Raw genomic sequence first — 14357 nt, 5'->3', positions numbered from 1 at the left:
GTAGTTAGTCCTTCAACAGATGATGACAGCTTCAAAACAAGGAAAGTTTATCCCAAATCCTTTTTGTACTTATGTACATGTGATAAATCAAAACAATTTGGTGACAACAAACAAATCAAATTATTTCTAATTATTATCTATTTTTAAATCAATTTTGACTTTTTTTTTTGTTAAAAAATAGTATAATTAGTATTGGTTGAAAGATTTTCCAATTAATAAAATTGGGTTGATGTTTTCCACTATGAATAAATAACATCTTCCGTCCAAGCCTATAACACGTGGTTCTAAGACTCTTTCTTCGGATAGATTATTGCATTGTTTTGAGAGACATGAGATTGGCATGTGTTTGTAATGCACTACGCATACGCATGAATAGTTGACCCCTCAAGCCATTGCCGTCCAAAACTTTCCACCATGGCTTATGGGTTCACACCTTCTCACTCACCACCCCCAAAATGTGGATATCATGCACTTACTCTTATTCAAAGAAAAAAAATAAAGAAGAAAATGCCACGGAAGTAAATAAGATAATTTTCTATTAAATACTTATAAAGAATTTATATGTTAGCACATGATTTTTAAAAAACAACATATATATTTAGTCAAATAAAGAATGTAAACAAGATATAGTATTTTTAGCTTGTTAACTTGTAGTACGGGTCTATCAATGGCTTGTGATTTTATACATAACATTGGACTTTCATTTTCGTCCCTTTTGGTTATACATACTTACTAACATATTACATTTTGGATCAACCTTTTTCACAGATATTTTAACGAAAATATGTAAAGTAATTTTTTTAAGAAAACTAAAGTTACCTTCTATCTAAATTGATTTATAAAATATTTCATAGTACAGAATAAGGGCTAAGATGAGTTTTTTTTTTTTTTTTAAAAATAATTTATGAAGTTTCTCTCGTATTACTTTTTTTCTAAAAGCATTTTTTATGCATAGGATATTTTAAATAAAATTCTATTATCGTCCAATTGTAAGCTATTATATATAATAAATTTGTTAAATTTTATAATAACGATGTTAAAATTTATATTAATAACGATTTATGATTAATTGACAATGTAAAAAAATTACTAATGCAGTAGGTACTATTAATTATAGTATATATATGTAGATGGAAATTTAGTTATTAAGAAAAATGAATATATTTAATTAATTTTTAAATTTTGGTTTATTATCGATAAGTTCAGATGTATTACAACATTTTTCATCGATAGTCAATTAAAATAATGTAGTTGTTAAATAAAATAAAACAGAGAAAACGAAAAAAATATTTAAAAAAACTAAGAAAAACAAAATAGTCTTTAAAAAATAACTAAAAGAAGTAATCCATTGTAAAGAAAAGTAAAATATAAATAAAATAATGCCTTCCGAGTATGTTCTAAGGTCAATATGACGTAAGTTAATTGATTAAACATTAAATGTTACTTTTATTAGTTTATATTTTGATATTTTTATGCTTTAATATATTAAAGGTTAGTTAAAAAAAATTAAAATTGAAGAAAAATTATTTACCTCTATTATAAAAAATACTGTATATCAATATTACTAAGGAAAAAGAGATACATTTTTACAAAAGTAAATTAAATTAAAAAGGTGATTATAGAGATTAATTATAAATAGAGGTTGGACTTAAATAAAACAATGATTAAATAAAAAATAGTAAATAATGCTTAAATAATAAATAGTAAGTAGTTAGTAGCGTGTTATTAAAGAATATAAATTATTTAGGTTATGTAACTATTTGAGAAACAGAAAAAATGAATGAAAGATTAAAGAAAAAATAAAATTTTAAGAGAAAAGTAATAGTTTTACGATTGTAGTTATATGAATAAAATAATAGAAAACAAAAATATATTTACTAAAACATCATAATCCATTTAATTATATGATATATAATTATAGATAGTTAGCACAAATGAAACATTCCCAAAAAATTTAGTTATATTAATACTAAACATTCATTACTAGTATTTGTTTCTTACAATATAATTTTTTTCTCTATTTTACCTCGTTATTTCAATGGTGAGTTTTTTCTCTCAAAACATCATCTTTCTGGTGTAACACGTCATTATAGTTGAAAATAACACATACAACAAAAAATGTAAGCTAAAATTCTTTTAAAAGCTTCATACACTTGAAAATATATATGAAATCATGCAACACATAATTTCATCTCTCATCCATTTAAATCTATTAGGTACCATTCACAAAATCAAGTGTCTAAATCTCTTATGTCACAAAGCACTCACATCAAATTATCACAAACATTTAACTCTACTTCTGTTAAACTCGTACATTGAACCAAACTGAAAACTTTGCCCTTGTCATACTATCTTAAGTTATTATCACAATAAAATTATATAATATTCTAAGGCTTGTCTATATAATTCAGAACACTCTAAGGACAAATCAATTGATCAAATTGACTCAGATTGCCTTTTTCTCTTCATTTATTATGTCAAAATTGATATATTTAGTTCAAAATAACATCAAATTGAACAAATTAGACTCAATTGATCATAAATTAGACGGTCCAAAATACTCAACATATCTCACACAAGTCAAATTTAATCAAACACATCATACCTGCATAAATCAACATTTAGTGACCCTGTCACTTCTACAATTAAGGTTCTTGGCTCAAGCTAAATCTCTAAATACAAAAATATACGTGAAGCGTTTAACTTGTTTATCCTTTTAGTGTAACGTTTGCATGCAATATATATCTTGAATAATGCAATTCAATTAATGATTTACTTTCACTACCCTGACTCTGTTTCTTTACATTTTAAGTAAACTGCTAGATGCATACTACATTACTATCCTGGTGATAGCAGATCAGTTACTTTGAACTATAGCAGAGAAAAGCAGTTTGTTGATATCTCCAGAATCAGCATCATGTGTCTCATTCCCTGCATTCAACACATTCGCAGAAATTCATTTTTTCCAGAATTCTAGCAGTTATTACCTAAGATCATATTATCTATTTCTGAATTCTTGCAGTGTCATGCATGGTAATTATCTAATATTACACAGTATGATAAACCAGATTTGATATTAGTCGTTCCAAATGCTTGGATAGTTCTTCCCTACAAATGAAACAAACCATCCCTTCATTGATGTACTCTTCACCTAATTAGGCCTCATAAGACTTCCAACCACAGCCACTGCCTGGCTATTTTCTAGGCACATCACCAATGGCAGAAGCATAATCTAAATAAATTACACAAGCAATCAAGACAAAGGTTCTACCAGGATACATTTTTCCACTAAGTCCTTATAGAAGAAAAAAGTATGTAAACAAATTAAATTTATTTCATAAATTAATAATTAACTTTAGCATATACTAACTTACAGATGATTTTTCACATCAACTTCTCTAAAAGATGCTTTTCAACAATTTAATTTTAACTTGTAGAGTGCTAATTTCATTTCTTTTCCTTCTCCATTTTTCTCCCTAATTGGGGTTATTGACAAATTCATTTGAGAAAGCCCACAATAGTCTCAAATGGGGAAAAAGGACTTGTGGCAAAAGGAGATAAGAGGTACAAGATGGAAAGTTGGCTCTACTGAACTGTGCTCGTACAAGCAGCAATCACTGTCGAAATAAGGAAACTTGGTTCATCCAGTATTCAGTGTTTCATTTCTAAAGGATTTTCAAAGAAGGCTTTTTTTCAACACTAAGGTCTCTACCATAAGAGCCCTCTACACAAATGATCCCACAAGTAACAACTAACCTAAGGCAGATGCAGGAGGGATTGGACAGAAGTATGCCACAAGAGGAAGCCTTATAGACTTCTTTGGTCAAGAAATCTATCTATCACTCAAAACAGTACACACACAGAATACTGGACAAAAAGTCTGTCTATTACTCTGATGAACCAGAATACAAATGTACAACATCCAACTCTCAAGAGAGCACTCTCCCTCCGCAAGAACACCCTCCTCTCTATACACTAATATCAAAAGCTCCCCTGACACAAGACCTCCCTGTCTTCTTATAAAGGCGCCCCAACCAACTAACAACTAATTACTAAACTACTAATTCTTAAACTGTTTCCTTTTGTCCTGCACCCATTATATCCTATCACATTATATCTTATCATTACACCCCGCTGTAGAACAACCTTGTCCTCAAGGTTGGAACCGTGAAGCTTGATCTCATGACTCCTCTTTATCAACGTGTTATCATATGAAGGGAACCCACTTGCTACTGCCCTCCAATTCAGGTCTGGAGGCTTGGGTGGTGGTCGATATGAGAAAATTATTGACTCCTTTTGTTCCATTAATATGAACGGCTTCTTTTCCAAGATTCCCATGGACCATATGACTGTTCTATACTGTTTTCTTACCTGGTGACCTCTTACATTGTAAAGCACAAGTATCGCAGTTTGCCCTGAAACTGTTTGCACTGCTTCCATTCCTGAAGTTTCTTTCCTACCATCTTTACCTCATTGTGAGTAATACAAGATGGCTAGTTAATAAAGATTCAGCAAGAAACCTGGAAATTCCTTTGTGGCCATTGTTAGAAGCTAGATCTGCAAGTGTTATAACATCAGTAATTTCAGGATATGGATCTGTAACAGCCCTAGTGGATGCACCCATGGACACCCAGACCACACTGGGTCACTCCTTGACACCACTGTTTTAACCCCAGGCTTCAACAATTTTTCCTCCTTCTTCACTGTTTTGACGTACACACCACACCACAACCTACCACACTATCTCCACTGAAAACAACAGCTTTTACAACTTTCTCAGCAGCCAATCCCGTTTTTCCCTCTTTCTTTTCTTTCATGACAGATTTCTCACTTCCTTTTGAGCCCCTTCCATGATTTATGCATTCCTGCAGCATGTCTTTCTTTTTTTGGACGATTTCTTTTTTTTCTCGCACACTGTCTTTTTTTTCTGTCATGGCTCTTCCTTGTTTGCTGGCCCCTTTCTCCAAAGTATTTACTCTTTCTTCCATCACCTCCTTAACCTCGTCCTTCCTTCCCCTTCTTTCCCCATTCACCGACCCTTGACTGGCCTCCAAATTCTTGTCTAAATTCTTGGAGTTTTTCATAAAATCTCTTAACACCTCCTTGAGTTCTTGATGACCCTCTTTTAGTTCTTCTAACGCCCTTTCTACTGTGTTGATTCTTCCTTCCATTCTTTTCCCTTTTCTAGATCCGGCAGGTCGGGTCAATTTGATAGACTTCTTTGGTCAAGAAATCTATCTATCACTCAAAACAATACACACACATAATACTACTGGACAAAAGGTTTGTCTATTACTCTCATGAACCATAATACAAATGTATAGCATCCAACTCTCAAGGGAGCACTCTCCCTCCACAAGAACACCCTCTTGTCTATACACTAATATCAAAAGCTCCCCTGACATAAGACCTCACTGTGTTCTTATAAAGGCCTCCCACCCAACTAACCAACTAACAATTAATTCCTAAATTGTTTCCTTTTGTCCTGCACGCATTATATCCTATCACATTATATCCTATCAAAGCCCCTTTTGAATGCGGGATTTTTCTGATTCCTAACATCAAACTTGAGGTCTAGGTGGCATTTTATCAAGGAAACTTGTTAATTAAATGAAACAAATTCTTGGGAAAAACCAAAGTTCCACGTTGACTAGAAATAGTACAAAAATATAATATTTAAGTTGGAGTAATCCTCATCTTTTAAGCCAATCTTTTAGGATTGAGTTAAGCCAAAACTCACTTTCTAATATAATATTAGAGCCTATTCTAGTCAGATTTATTGAACCTATCATACTACCTGCATATAACCATATTATAGTAAGTGTAAAATTTACCTTACAAGCTAGTTTTGTAGGGGATGAGCTAAGCCTAAATTTCACTTAACTCCCAGAGAAATTAGTAGGAGCTGCATCACTTGTGGGAATGTGACTTTTTCACGTTGAGGCATTAAAACGAGTGCAACAAAATGAGTCAATAGAAGTGAGATGACAACAGCAATAACTGTCTTAACATCTAAACTATGATAATATTTGTACAGATGGTACAAATAGGAGCTTTAGGCAATATAAAAAGGTCACTCATATATATAATTACACAACTAGCTCCATGACTCCGGTGTATAGATCAGGAAAGGAATGGCATTGTATTGAGGTTTGAGGGATCTCGAACTGGACTCTTAAGAAGAAATAACTTCTGTGCTTGTTCATTGTTATTAGATATATAAATAATAAAAAACCTTCACCTAATAGGTTAAGCTTTTGGGAGAATTAGTTCTTGACACATTGCCCGTTTTTCTAAATATAAAAGTTGAATTTTGGCACGACGGACAGTGAGTTTGAGCATTATCCATGCTTCAAGTCTGAAGGGCTCATGCATGTGACAAAATTTTAGGTATAAAACCAATCATAAACTTCAGTTAATAGGTAACAGCTTAAGTTTCTGCAAGAACTAGCTCATGACAATTGTGTTCATTGAGAATAATATTCCATATTCTTCTTCAATCCCTCGCTCTACCTCTAGCGCTATATGCAGTTGCTCCACTACAACAAGCCCAAGCTGTCCCTTCCAAGGCTCAAAAACAACTGTCTCACATTTGATGGAGCTCCACTACCTTGAGCCTGAACTGGTAGTTGGAGACTCAACAATACACTCTAACCCAAGCTCATTTTCCCCCGTTTTAGTCATTGCACTCCTCACATTTGATGTCTGTTCAACTCCATTCCCCTTTCCTCACCACATCAATCCCCGCTTCTAAGATAGTGGAACTGATCCAGACCACAACATAGTATCCTCTTTCAATAGTTCAAAGACTAAAAGATATTGAGTAAAATATATATTTAATTCAAACCAATACATTGGCATTGGGTAAATTTTGTCACTACAAGAACAATGACACAAAAATGCATTAAATAAGGTTGTTAAATTTAATGTATGGAAAACTCTCAAGATAATAAATCCCTCCAACTCCGAACCTGTTTTGGATCTTACTTGAGCTGTCCATTCTTCAATTACCTGCAAAATCAGTTAAAATTGTGTAAAACACCATAGCAAATGCACTTAGTTTCTATTTGACTGACTGGGTGAAAAGTGATGACATACAAAATTTGGGAAGAAAATACTGTACACCGGGATGGTATGACAGAAATGCAAGAAAATGTAAACAGAATGAGAATGTATAGTTTTCCTCTATCCTCCCTTTTCTACGTTCACACGTTCCACCAACTCAACCAAAAATAAACTTGGTTATGTAGGCAAAGCAACATGAAATCTACCCAATTTTGCTTGGGTAAAATTAAAAGCAAAGCCCCTAATTTGATTTATCTTGGTTGCTTGCTGGCAAACGGTGTAAACACTTGAAACACCATTTGGAAAATAGGCAACCATTGATAATAGCAAAGATATACCTCACAAATTACCATCATGCCCCATTTTGATACCTTCAAATGGAAGATACTACATTTTCTTTTTTGAACTATATATTTTTATTTCCTTATGAAATCAACAGCTAGCACAGATACTCTATCCTTTGAACTAAAACTCCTCTTGAGAGTCTACATGAACCATTATGCACTTCTCAGAAATTCATGAGAAAAATGCACATCCAATATAGGAAATTTCATTACTTGTTTAAAGACACTGAGGAGTTAACTTTAAAAAAGTAAAAAGGAAATGATACACAGTCACTCACATCTTCATTAATTTGTTTGTGTTGAATATAGTGAAAAACTAGGTATAGGGTTAATTTCCATTGTCTAGAAAATACACATAGGGTAATGTATTTATAACAAAGAGAATGTGGACTAAGCCCAAATACAAATAAATACATACAAATAACATATTCAACATATGGACATGTTTCCCTAATTAACATAAAACTAAATATATCTAACACTCCCCCTCAAGCTGGTGCATATAAATCATATGTACCAAGCTTGTTACAAATATAATCAACTCTCAGTCCTCAACTTAGTGAAAATGTATGTTAATTGATCATTTGAGTTTACAAACTTGGTCTTTAAGTCTCTAGATACAATCTTCTCTCAAATGAAATGGTTGTCATTCTCAATGTGTTTGGTCATTTCGTGAAAGACAAGATTAGAACTAATACGAAGAGTAGCCTGATTGTCATATATAAGTGTCATTTGAGTGACATCTCTCAATTGTAACTCTTTAAGCAATTGTTTAAGCCAAACAAGTTCACAACTAACTGAGGATGGATCTCTATATTTTGTTTCTGCACTAGATCTTGCCATAATACTTTGTTTCTTCCTCTTCCAATATACCAAGTCACCAAGAGCAATATCAATCACTTTTTTGAGTAAGATGATCAAGATACCCCTAACTTTAATGTTCAATGTCCAAGTCACATAATATCTTTAGTGTTGTAATTTGAGATAATATCTTTAGAATCTTCCTAATTAGAGGAAATAGATATAAAATCTTTTATTTTATTTTCCTTGTTTCCCTATTTCCCTTTTTAGGATAATTAGATTATTACAAGAGGGTATCAGAATGTATTTTTTATGATTGAGAATAATAAATTAGTCTTATTTTCAACTTGGTATCCGGGCCCGTCTGATCCGCTTCCGCTGTCTTTGCTATTTGCCGCCATGGCCGCCGGCGACTCCCTAAAAGTCTCTTCTTTAACATGTGTTTTTAATGGGCTCCAATTGCCCTAGTCAAGTTCTGCCTTAGAATTCTGGCCTTTTTTCCAGTATTACCAAATACAGAGTTTGTTTGAGTATGATCAGAATGGGATTCGAACCCATTCCCTTTCGGACCAGTAGCTGAAACTGGTGCTTTAGATCTGTTGATGCCCAATCAATTTTGGCTCCTTTTGGCATTCTTATTGACTGCCAGTTGAATCAAAGAGACCGAAAGTCTCTTCTTCGAAGAACCCAAGAAAGGCCACTGCCTTCACTTCTTGCTCCGTTGTGCACCGCCGATCACCGTCCGCTGTCGGTCACCGTCGCAGTTCCGACCGGTGACCAGCGGATCTGGATCGTCTCTTCGAGCGCGACCTAACCCTGGTGGTCGACGTCTCAGACTCCTCCGCACGCGCCGTCACACGCCTCCTCTCTCCATCAGATCTCATGTGTGTGTTTGTCACGCGCCGCTGTCGGAATCACACCGCGCCGCTTCCGGTCGACTCGCCAGACCTCCTCCTCTCTGTTCTGACCTTCCATAGCAGAATCTGTGTCTTCTTTGCTTCTCACTATTCGCCGCAAGCTTCATTCGTTTTTTGTTTCTCGAGCAACAATGCTTCTTCTCCGCTACTAATGTCGCTGATGCGCCAGCTCCTAGTACTACTTCTCCTGCTTCCGTCATCTTTTTCTCCATTGAGAAGGGTTCTCTGCCTTCACGGGCTTTTTGCCACCACCAATGGGTTTCTTCTTCCTCTTTCTTGTGCGGCACTGATTGGTGCTTCTTGTCGACGTCTCCGTCGCTTGTGTCGCCGAATGCACCGACACCTGTGACCAAGCCTGTCTCCACCATCTGGTTACAATTCCGTGATTCTCTCTTGCAAGTGTGATGTCCCCGTTGGCATGTGGCATGAAGGGGAGTCTATTTCTGTAGTTGTGATGTTCCAGTCAACAATTCATCAGCCTTGTTGGCAGGTGCTTTAATGTCGTTGTTGTTGCAGTCAGTTGTTGTAACCTCTGCAGTTTGTCGTTGCTGCTTCAATAAGCTACCGCATTTTCTTTGGTCAAGATTAAGAGTGTCTCGTGAAGTGCATTAGTCATCGTTTCCGCTGTTTGACGTGAGGGGAAATATTTTTCAGCCCTTGCAAAGAACTTTCTTCTTGGGCTGGAGTTTAGCCCATACTTTTGTGATACAACACCATTTGGGAGTAGTCCGGTAGAGAACTTAGGACCTCCAAAGTGTCTTCGATATTTGGTGTTTTTTGGTTTCTACCATCACTAATGTGAAAGACTCTCTTCACCGTCAATGCTTTGTTATAACAGCTCACTAAGAGTTGTTCTTTGAGACCGCCCACTGAATTGACTCTTTCGAAGTTATGAGATTCAGATTTGTCCCTAGTATGGATCGGTTCTCACCAGTTCTTCCACCTACCCGTTCTGTTGTTAAGTCATGAGGAGGAGAAAGTTCCAGCCACTATAGGATAGTGTAGTCCCTGCAGGTCAGTTGTTGTTAGCCTCTGCAGGACAGATGTTTCCTGAAGGCTTGTTGTTGTTCAGGGCAATTAAGTCCCTGAAGGTTTGTTGTTGTTTAGGGTAGTTAAGTCCCTACAGGTTTGTGGCTGTTAGCCTTTTAGTTCCAGCCACTGCAGGGTAGTGTAGTCCTTGTAGGTCTGTTGCTGTTAGCCTCTGCAGGATAGTTGTTTCCTGGAGGCTTGTTGCTGTTCAGGGAAGTTAAGTCCCTGAAGGTTTGTTGTTGTTTAGGGTAGTTAAGTCCCTACAGGTTTGTGGTTGTTAGCCTTTGAAGGCCTCCCATATGTTACTCATGGAAATCATGTTCTTGAAGTTTTGTTGTTGTTCGCCACTATTGATGGCAATCCAGTCCCTGCAGTTTGTTGTTGTTCGTCACTGGAGGCCCTTCATCTGTTCTTGTAGTTTGTTGTTGTTTGCTGCTGCAAGTCATCATCCATTTTTGATGGAAATCTCTCTCGCCCATTACTGTCCAAGTTGAAGTTTCATGGTGCTAGTTTGCCCTCGTCCATTGTTGTCCAAGTTGAAGTTTCATGGTGCTAGTTCGCCCTCGTCCATTGTTGTCCAAGTTGAAGTTTCATTGTGCTAGTTCGCTTTTGTCCATTGCTGTCCAATTTGGTTTATTGACGTTCTCTACAATTGAGTTTGACTATTCCAAGATTGGTTCATACAATCTTGTATGATCCAACTTGAGGGGGAGTGTTGTAAGTTGAGATAATATCTTTAGAATCTTCCTAATTAGAGGAAATAGATATATAATCTTTTATTTTATTTTATTTTCCTAGTTTCCCTATTTTCCTTTTTAGGAGAATTAGATTATTACAAATAGAGGGTATCAGAATGTATTTTTTATGATCGAGAATAATAAATCAGTCTTATTTTCAACTATCAGTGTCATCTAACTTATCAATTGACAACTGCACATTGACATAGTTAGTAAAAACTGACATGTCAGGCATATTGGTGGCAAAAGTAAAATAGGAAGAAGAGGCAAAGGAAGATGCCATGGAGGAAGAGAGATAAAAACCCTAAACATCGAAGAGGTCTAATCAAATCAATAAGACCGGATCCAGAAAGAGGATGAAGAGGCGATCTCGGCACAGGTGGTGGCTGCCAGAGAGGGGTCATGACACAACCATGCTCAGTGGCAAAACAGAAAAAGGCGCAACTTTGAATAGCACGTGAGGGCATGTGGCTGCTCCAATGACGGCAATTATTGCAGTGTGAAGGTCACCTGACCGAGATTGTCAAAACCATTTAGTTGTCGGTTTGAACTATACTCCGACAACGGTGACGGCAACCGGCGGTGACGATTGCAAGGGCAGAGGCAACGAAAAAAAATGCCAATAAACCCTACGCTCTAGATATTATGTTGAATATAGTGAAAAACTAGATATAAGGTTAATCTCCCTTATGTAGAAAATACACATAGGGTAATATATTTATAATAAAGAGAATGTTGGCTAAACCCAAATACAAATGAATATGTAAAAATAATATAATTAACATAAGGACACGTATCCTAATTAACATAAAACTCAATATATCTAACCGTTTGCACAAAGGAGTTGACAGACTAACTTAAAAAATCAATTAAAAAAGATACACGCCAATTTCCTCACTCACTCACACATAATTTCATTGGTTTATTCATTTAAATTTAGGGACCAACTTAAAAAACGAATTAAAACAAAAAGACACACACATTCACAATACCTGTTTGAAGTTAGTGAATGCAGCATCATCTTCACCAGTGGAGAAGATGCCCATGGATGGTTGCATTCGCTGCACCAAATTCCTGTTCTCCACCAGAATCCTCTGAGCCTGATCAATCAAATCCTGCACAAGTGAACAACCAACATCAAATTCAAAACACAGGTGTTGTTCATCTTTATAAGCACACATAGGTACAACAATGGTTTCAACAAAAAGTATGCAGCCGCAATTTTAGCCACATGTCAAGATTTTTGGAGACACCGCAACTGCAACATCGATCTTAATCTAAAACTTTAGGTATCAATACCAATCAAATACACCTTGCAGCAATTCAAATCTATAGAACCCAAAAGAAGGCATAACAAGGAAGAATAACTTAACAATAAAGTACCTGCTTAGCAGCCAGAAGCTCATGGCACTGCCCCTTCAAGGTTGCTATATCATCCTGAAGCTTCTTGATTCTAGAAACCAGCTTCATGGGGTTAGCCTGCAAAACCCAATTCAGTTTTAAGCATAAAGGTACCAACTTGGAGGTGCCCATGATTGGATTTAGCAAGGAATCGAAGAAATGTGAATGAGGGTACACAGAAAACTGTGAAAACAGAGATGGCTCGTTGTGCTTACATTGTCAGGGTAAACCTGCAGAAACTCCTTTTCGAGGCGATGGTGAACTGTAGAGAGATCGTGATTGGCCTTTGTGAAAAGGTTCAAAAGCCCATCTGTTGCTTGGTGGTACTGATGCTCCATTTTGGCTTCACGCTGCAGTGCTGAATTGAGATTCAAATGGTCATCGTACTTTTGAAAATACGCACAGTTTCAATCTATCTAGACACGAAAATGTAAGAAAAAATTCAAAATATCTAGACCCAAAACAAATTCAAATATCTAGACACGAGAATGTAAGAAAAAATAAAATATATTTTTTGTTTGGACGTTGCTCCCTCCACCTCCCTTTTACTATTTTATCCCTCAGTAAAATTTTATTTTTAGAGTTATTATTTTTTAATTTTACTCATTCACAACCTATTTCACAAATAATCTATTCTAGTCCCGTACATTAGTAAAATATTTTTTTAACATTATATTTCTTTCTCTCTTTCTTTCGTTGTGAGATATTACAAGTTGCAAAGGTTAGTGGTGGTGGAAAGAATTATCAAGCAGTCTCCCTCTCGTGGTGCAGTATCGCTCTCGTGGTGCAGTGCGTGGAGTGGTGCAGTGCGTGTCGTGCTTCCTCGTATTCGAATAAACCTTGAAATAAAACCCTAAAATAAAAAACTTAACCTTTAAACGGAGGTGACATCCTTCAACAGATGTCAACATCCTTCAACGGATGTCAACATCCTTCAACGGATGTCAACTCCGTTTAAAGGTTACTTTTTTTATTTTAGAGTTTGTTTTATTAGGGTTGATGTATACTTCCTCACGTTAGTTGATGCTCTGGACGCTCCTTGATGTTCCTCCACACCACGGCGGCGACGCTCCTTCACACCACGGCGGCAATGGAAGCTTTCAAACCAAAAAAAAATCATCTGGGAAGAAAAAGGAATGGAAGTGCGGGAGATGGGGAGGTGAAACGAAAATGGGGAAAGGGAAGAAAGTTACGAGGGTGGGTGCTGGGAAAGTAAAATTAGGGTTTCAAATTATTTAAAATAGGGTAAAAGTAAAAATCTTTTTAACTTAAGGATATAATTGTATTTAAAATAATGTGGGGAGGTGGAGGAAGTATAGGGTGGTGGTGGAGGGAGCAACACCCTTTTTCTTTTGTTTTTGATTTATTTTGATCTTTTATTTATATTTAAAAAAAACAATTTTAATTTATTATCTTTTAAATTTTATTCAATTTCATTTTTCCATTAGTAAAACTAAAGTTGCAAACATTTTTAACGTGTTATAAATAAAAAAATTATTAAAAAAAATAGTTACACATTTAAACATGTTTATATGTATGTAACTATCGAAGCAATAGGTTTTAACCCTCACATAATTTAAAAAATTATTTATTAAGAAAGGTTAAATTTCGTACGTGTATTCTCAGAATTTAGAAAATTCCTCTTTGAGCTGATTTCACTCAGAGTTGCCGTTCATCCGCTGAGCGCGACCTCATGTTTATATTTTTTTTCATGCACGTTTCTTCTGTTTTGTTTCTATATAAAACATTGGTTTTGCCCTTTATTAAAACAATCAAGTTGTATCATTCTTCTGTTATATGAAATACATTTTCTACTTATCTCTGTTTGCCTTCTTTTTCCTCTTCCAAAATCATATTTATTCCTCACCTTATAGTGTGTTGTCCAAGATTGCATGAAGTCACATGGGGTTTAAGATGGTATCGTTGCTCTTCAATTGAAGAGCTCTCATGCATTTTTATTCTGATTCCCTTTCTTTTGTATTAATTTCTTATTGTTGGTTTGGAAGAGAGAAACTTTCTTTCTTTTGTATTAATTTCTTATTGTTGGTTTGGAAGAGAGACAA

General features: G+C 35.4%; 1 protein-coding gene across 1 annotated transcript; it reads right to left on the bottom strand.

The window, feature by feature from the left end:
• Positions 1-2585: 2585 nt before the first annotated feature.
• On the bottom strand, positions 2586-12734 carry LOC108336387 (uncharacterized). Its single transcript, XM_017572824.2, has 5 exons — positions 12510-12734; positions 12277-12372; positions 11886-12008; positions 6972-7011; positions 2586-2931 (listed from the first exon to the last, which is right to left on the bottom strand). Exons 1-5 carry the CDS (start codon positions 12630-12632, stop codon positions 2858-2860), a joined length of 456 nt encoding a protein of 151 aa, XP_017428313.1. The 5' UTR covers positions 12633-12734; the 3' UTR covers positions 2586-2857.
• Between the last annotated feature and the right edge of the window lie 1623 nt (positions 12735-14357).

This window comes from Vigna angularis, chromosome 7 (genome assembly GCF_016808095.1).
Source record: "Vigna angularis cultivar LongXiaoDou No.4 chromosome 7, ASM1680809v1, whole genome shotgun sequence".
Lineage (NCBI taxonomy): Eukaryota > Viridiplantae > Streptophyta > Magnoliopsida > Fabales > Fabaceae > Vigna > Vigna angularis.
This window is presented reverse-complemented; position numbering and strand designations above follow the sequence as displayed.

What these genes read in the sequence shown, in the direction of transcription:
- LOC108336387 (XM_017572824.2), bottom strand. Translation starts at nt 12,632, where the DNA reads ATGGAGCATCAGTACCACCAAGCAACAGATGGGCTTTTGAACCTTTTC. An exon ending in TGCAGGTTTACCCTGACAAT is followed by an intron (nt 12,373 to 12,509) that starts GTAAGCACAACG and finishes TGGGTTTTGCAG; the next exon opens with GCTAACCCCATGAAGCTGGT. An exon ending in CATTCACTAACTTCAAACAG is followed by an intron (nt 7,012 to 11,885) that starts GTATTGTGAATG and finishes CTGATTTTGCAG; the next exon opens with GTAATTGAAGAATGGACAGC.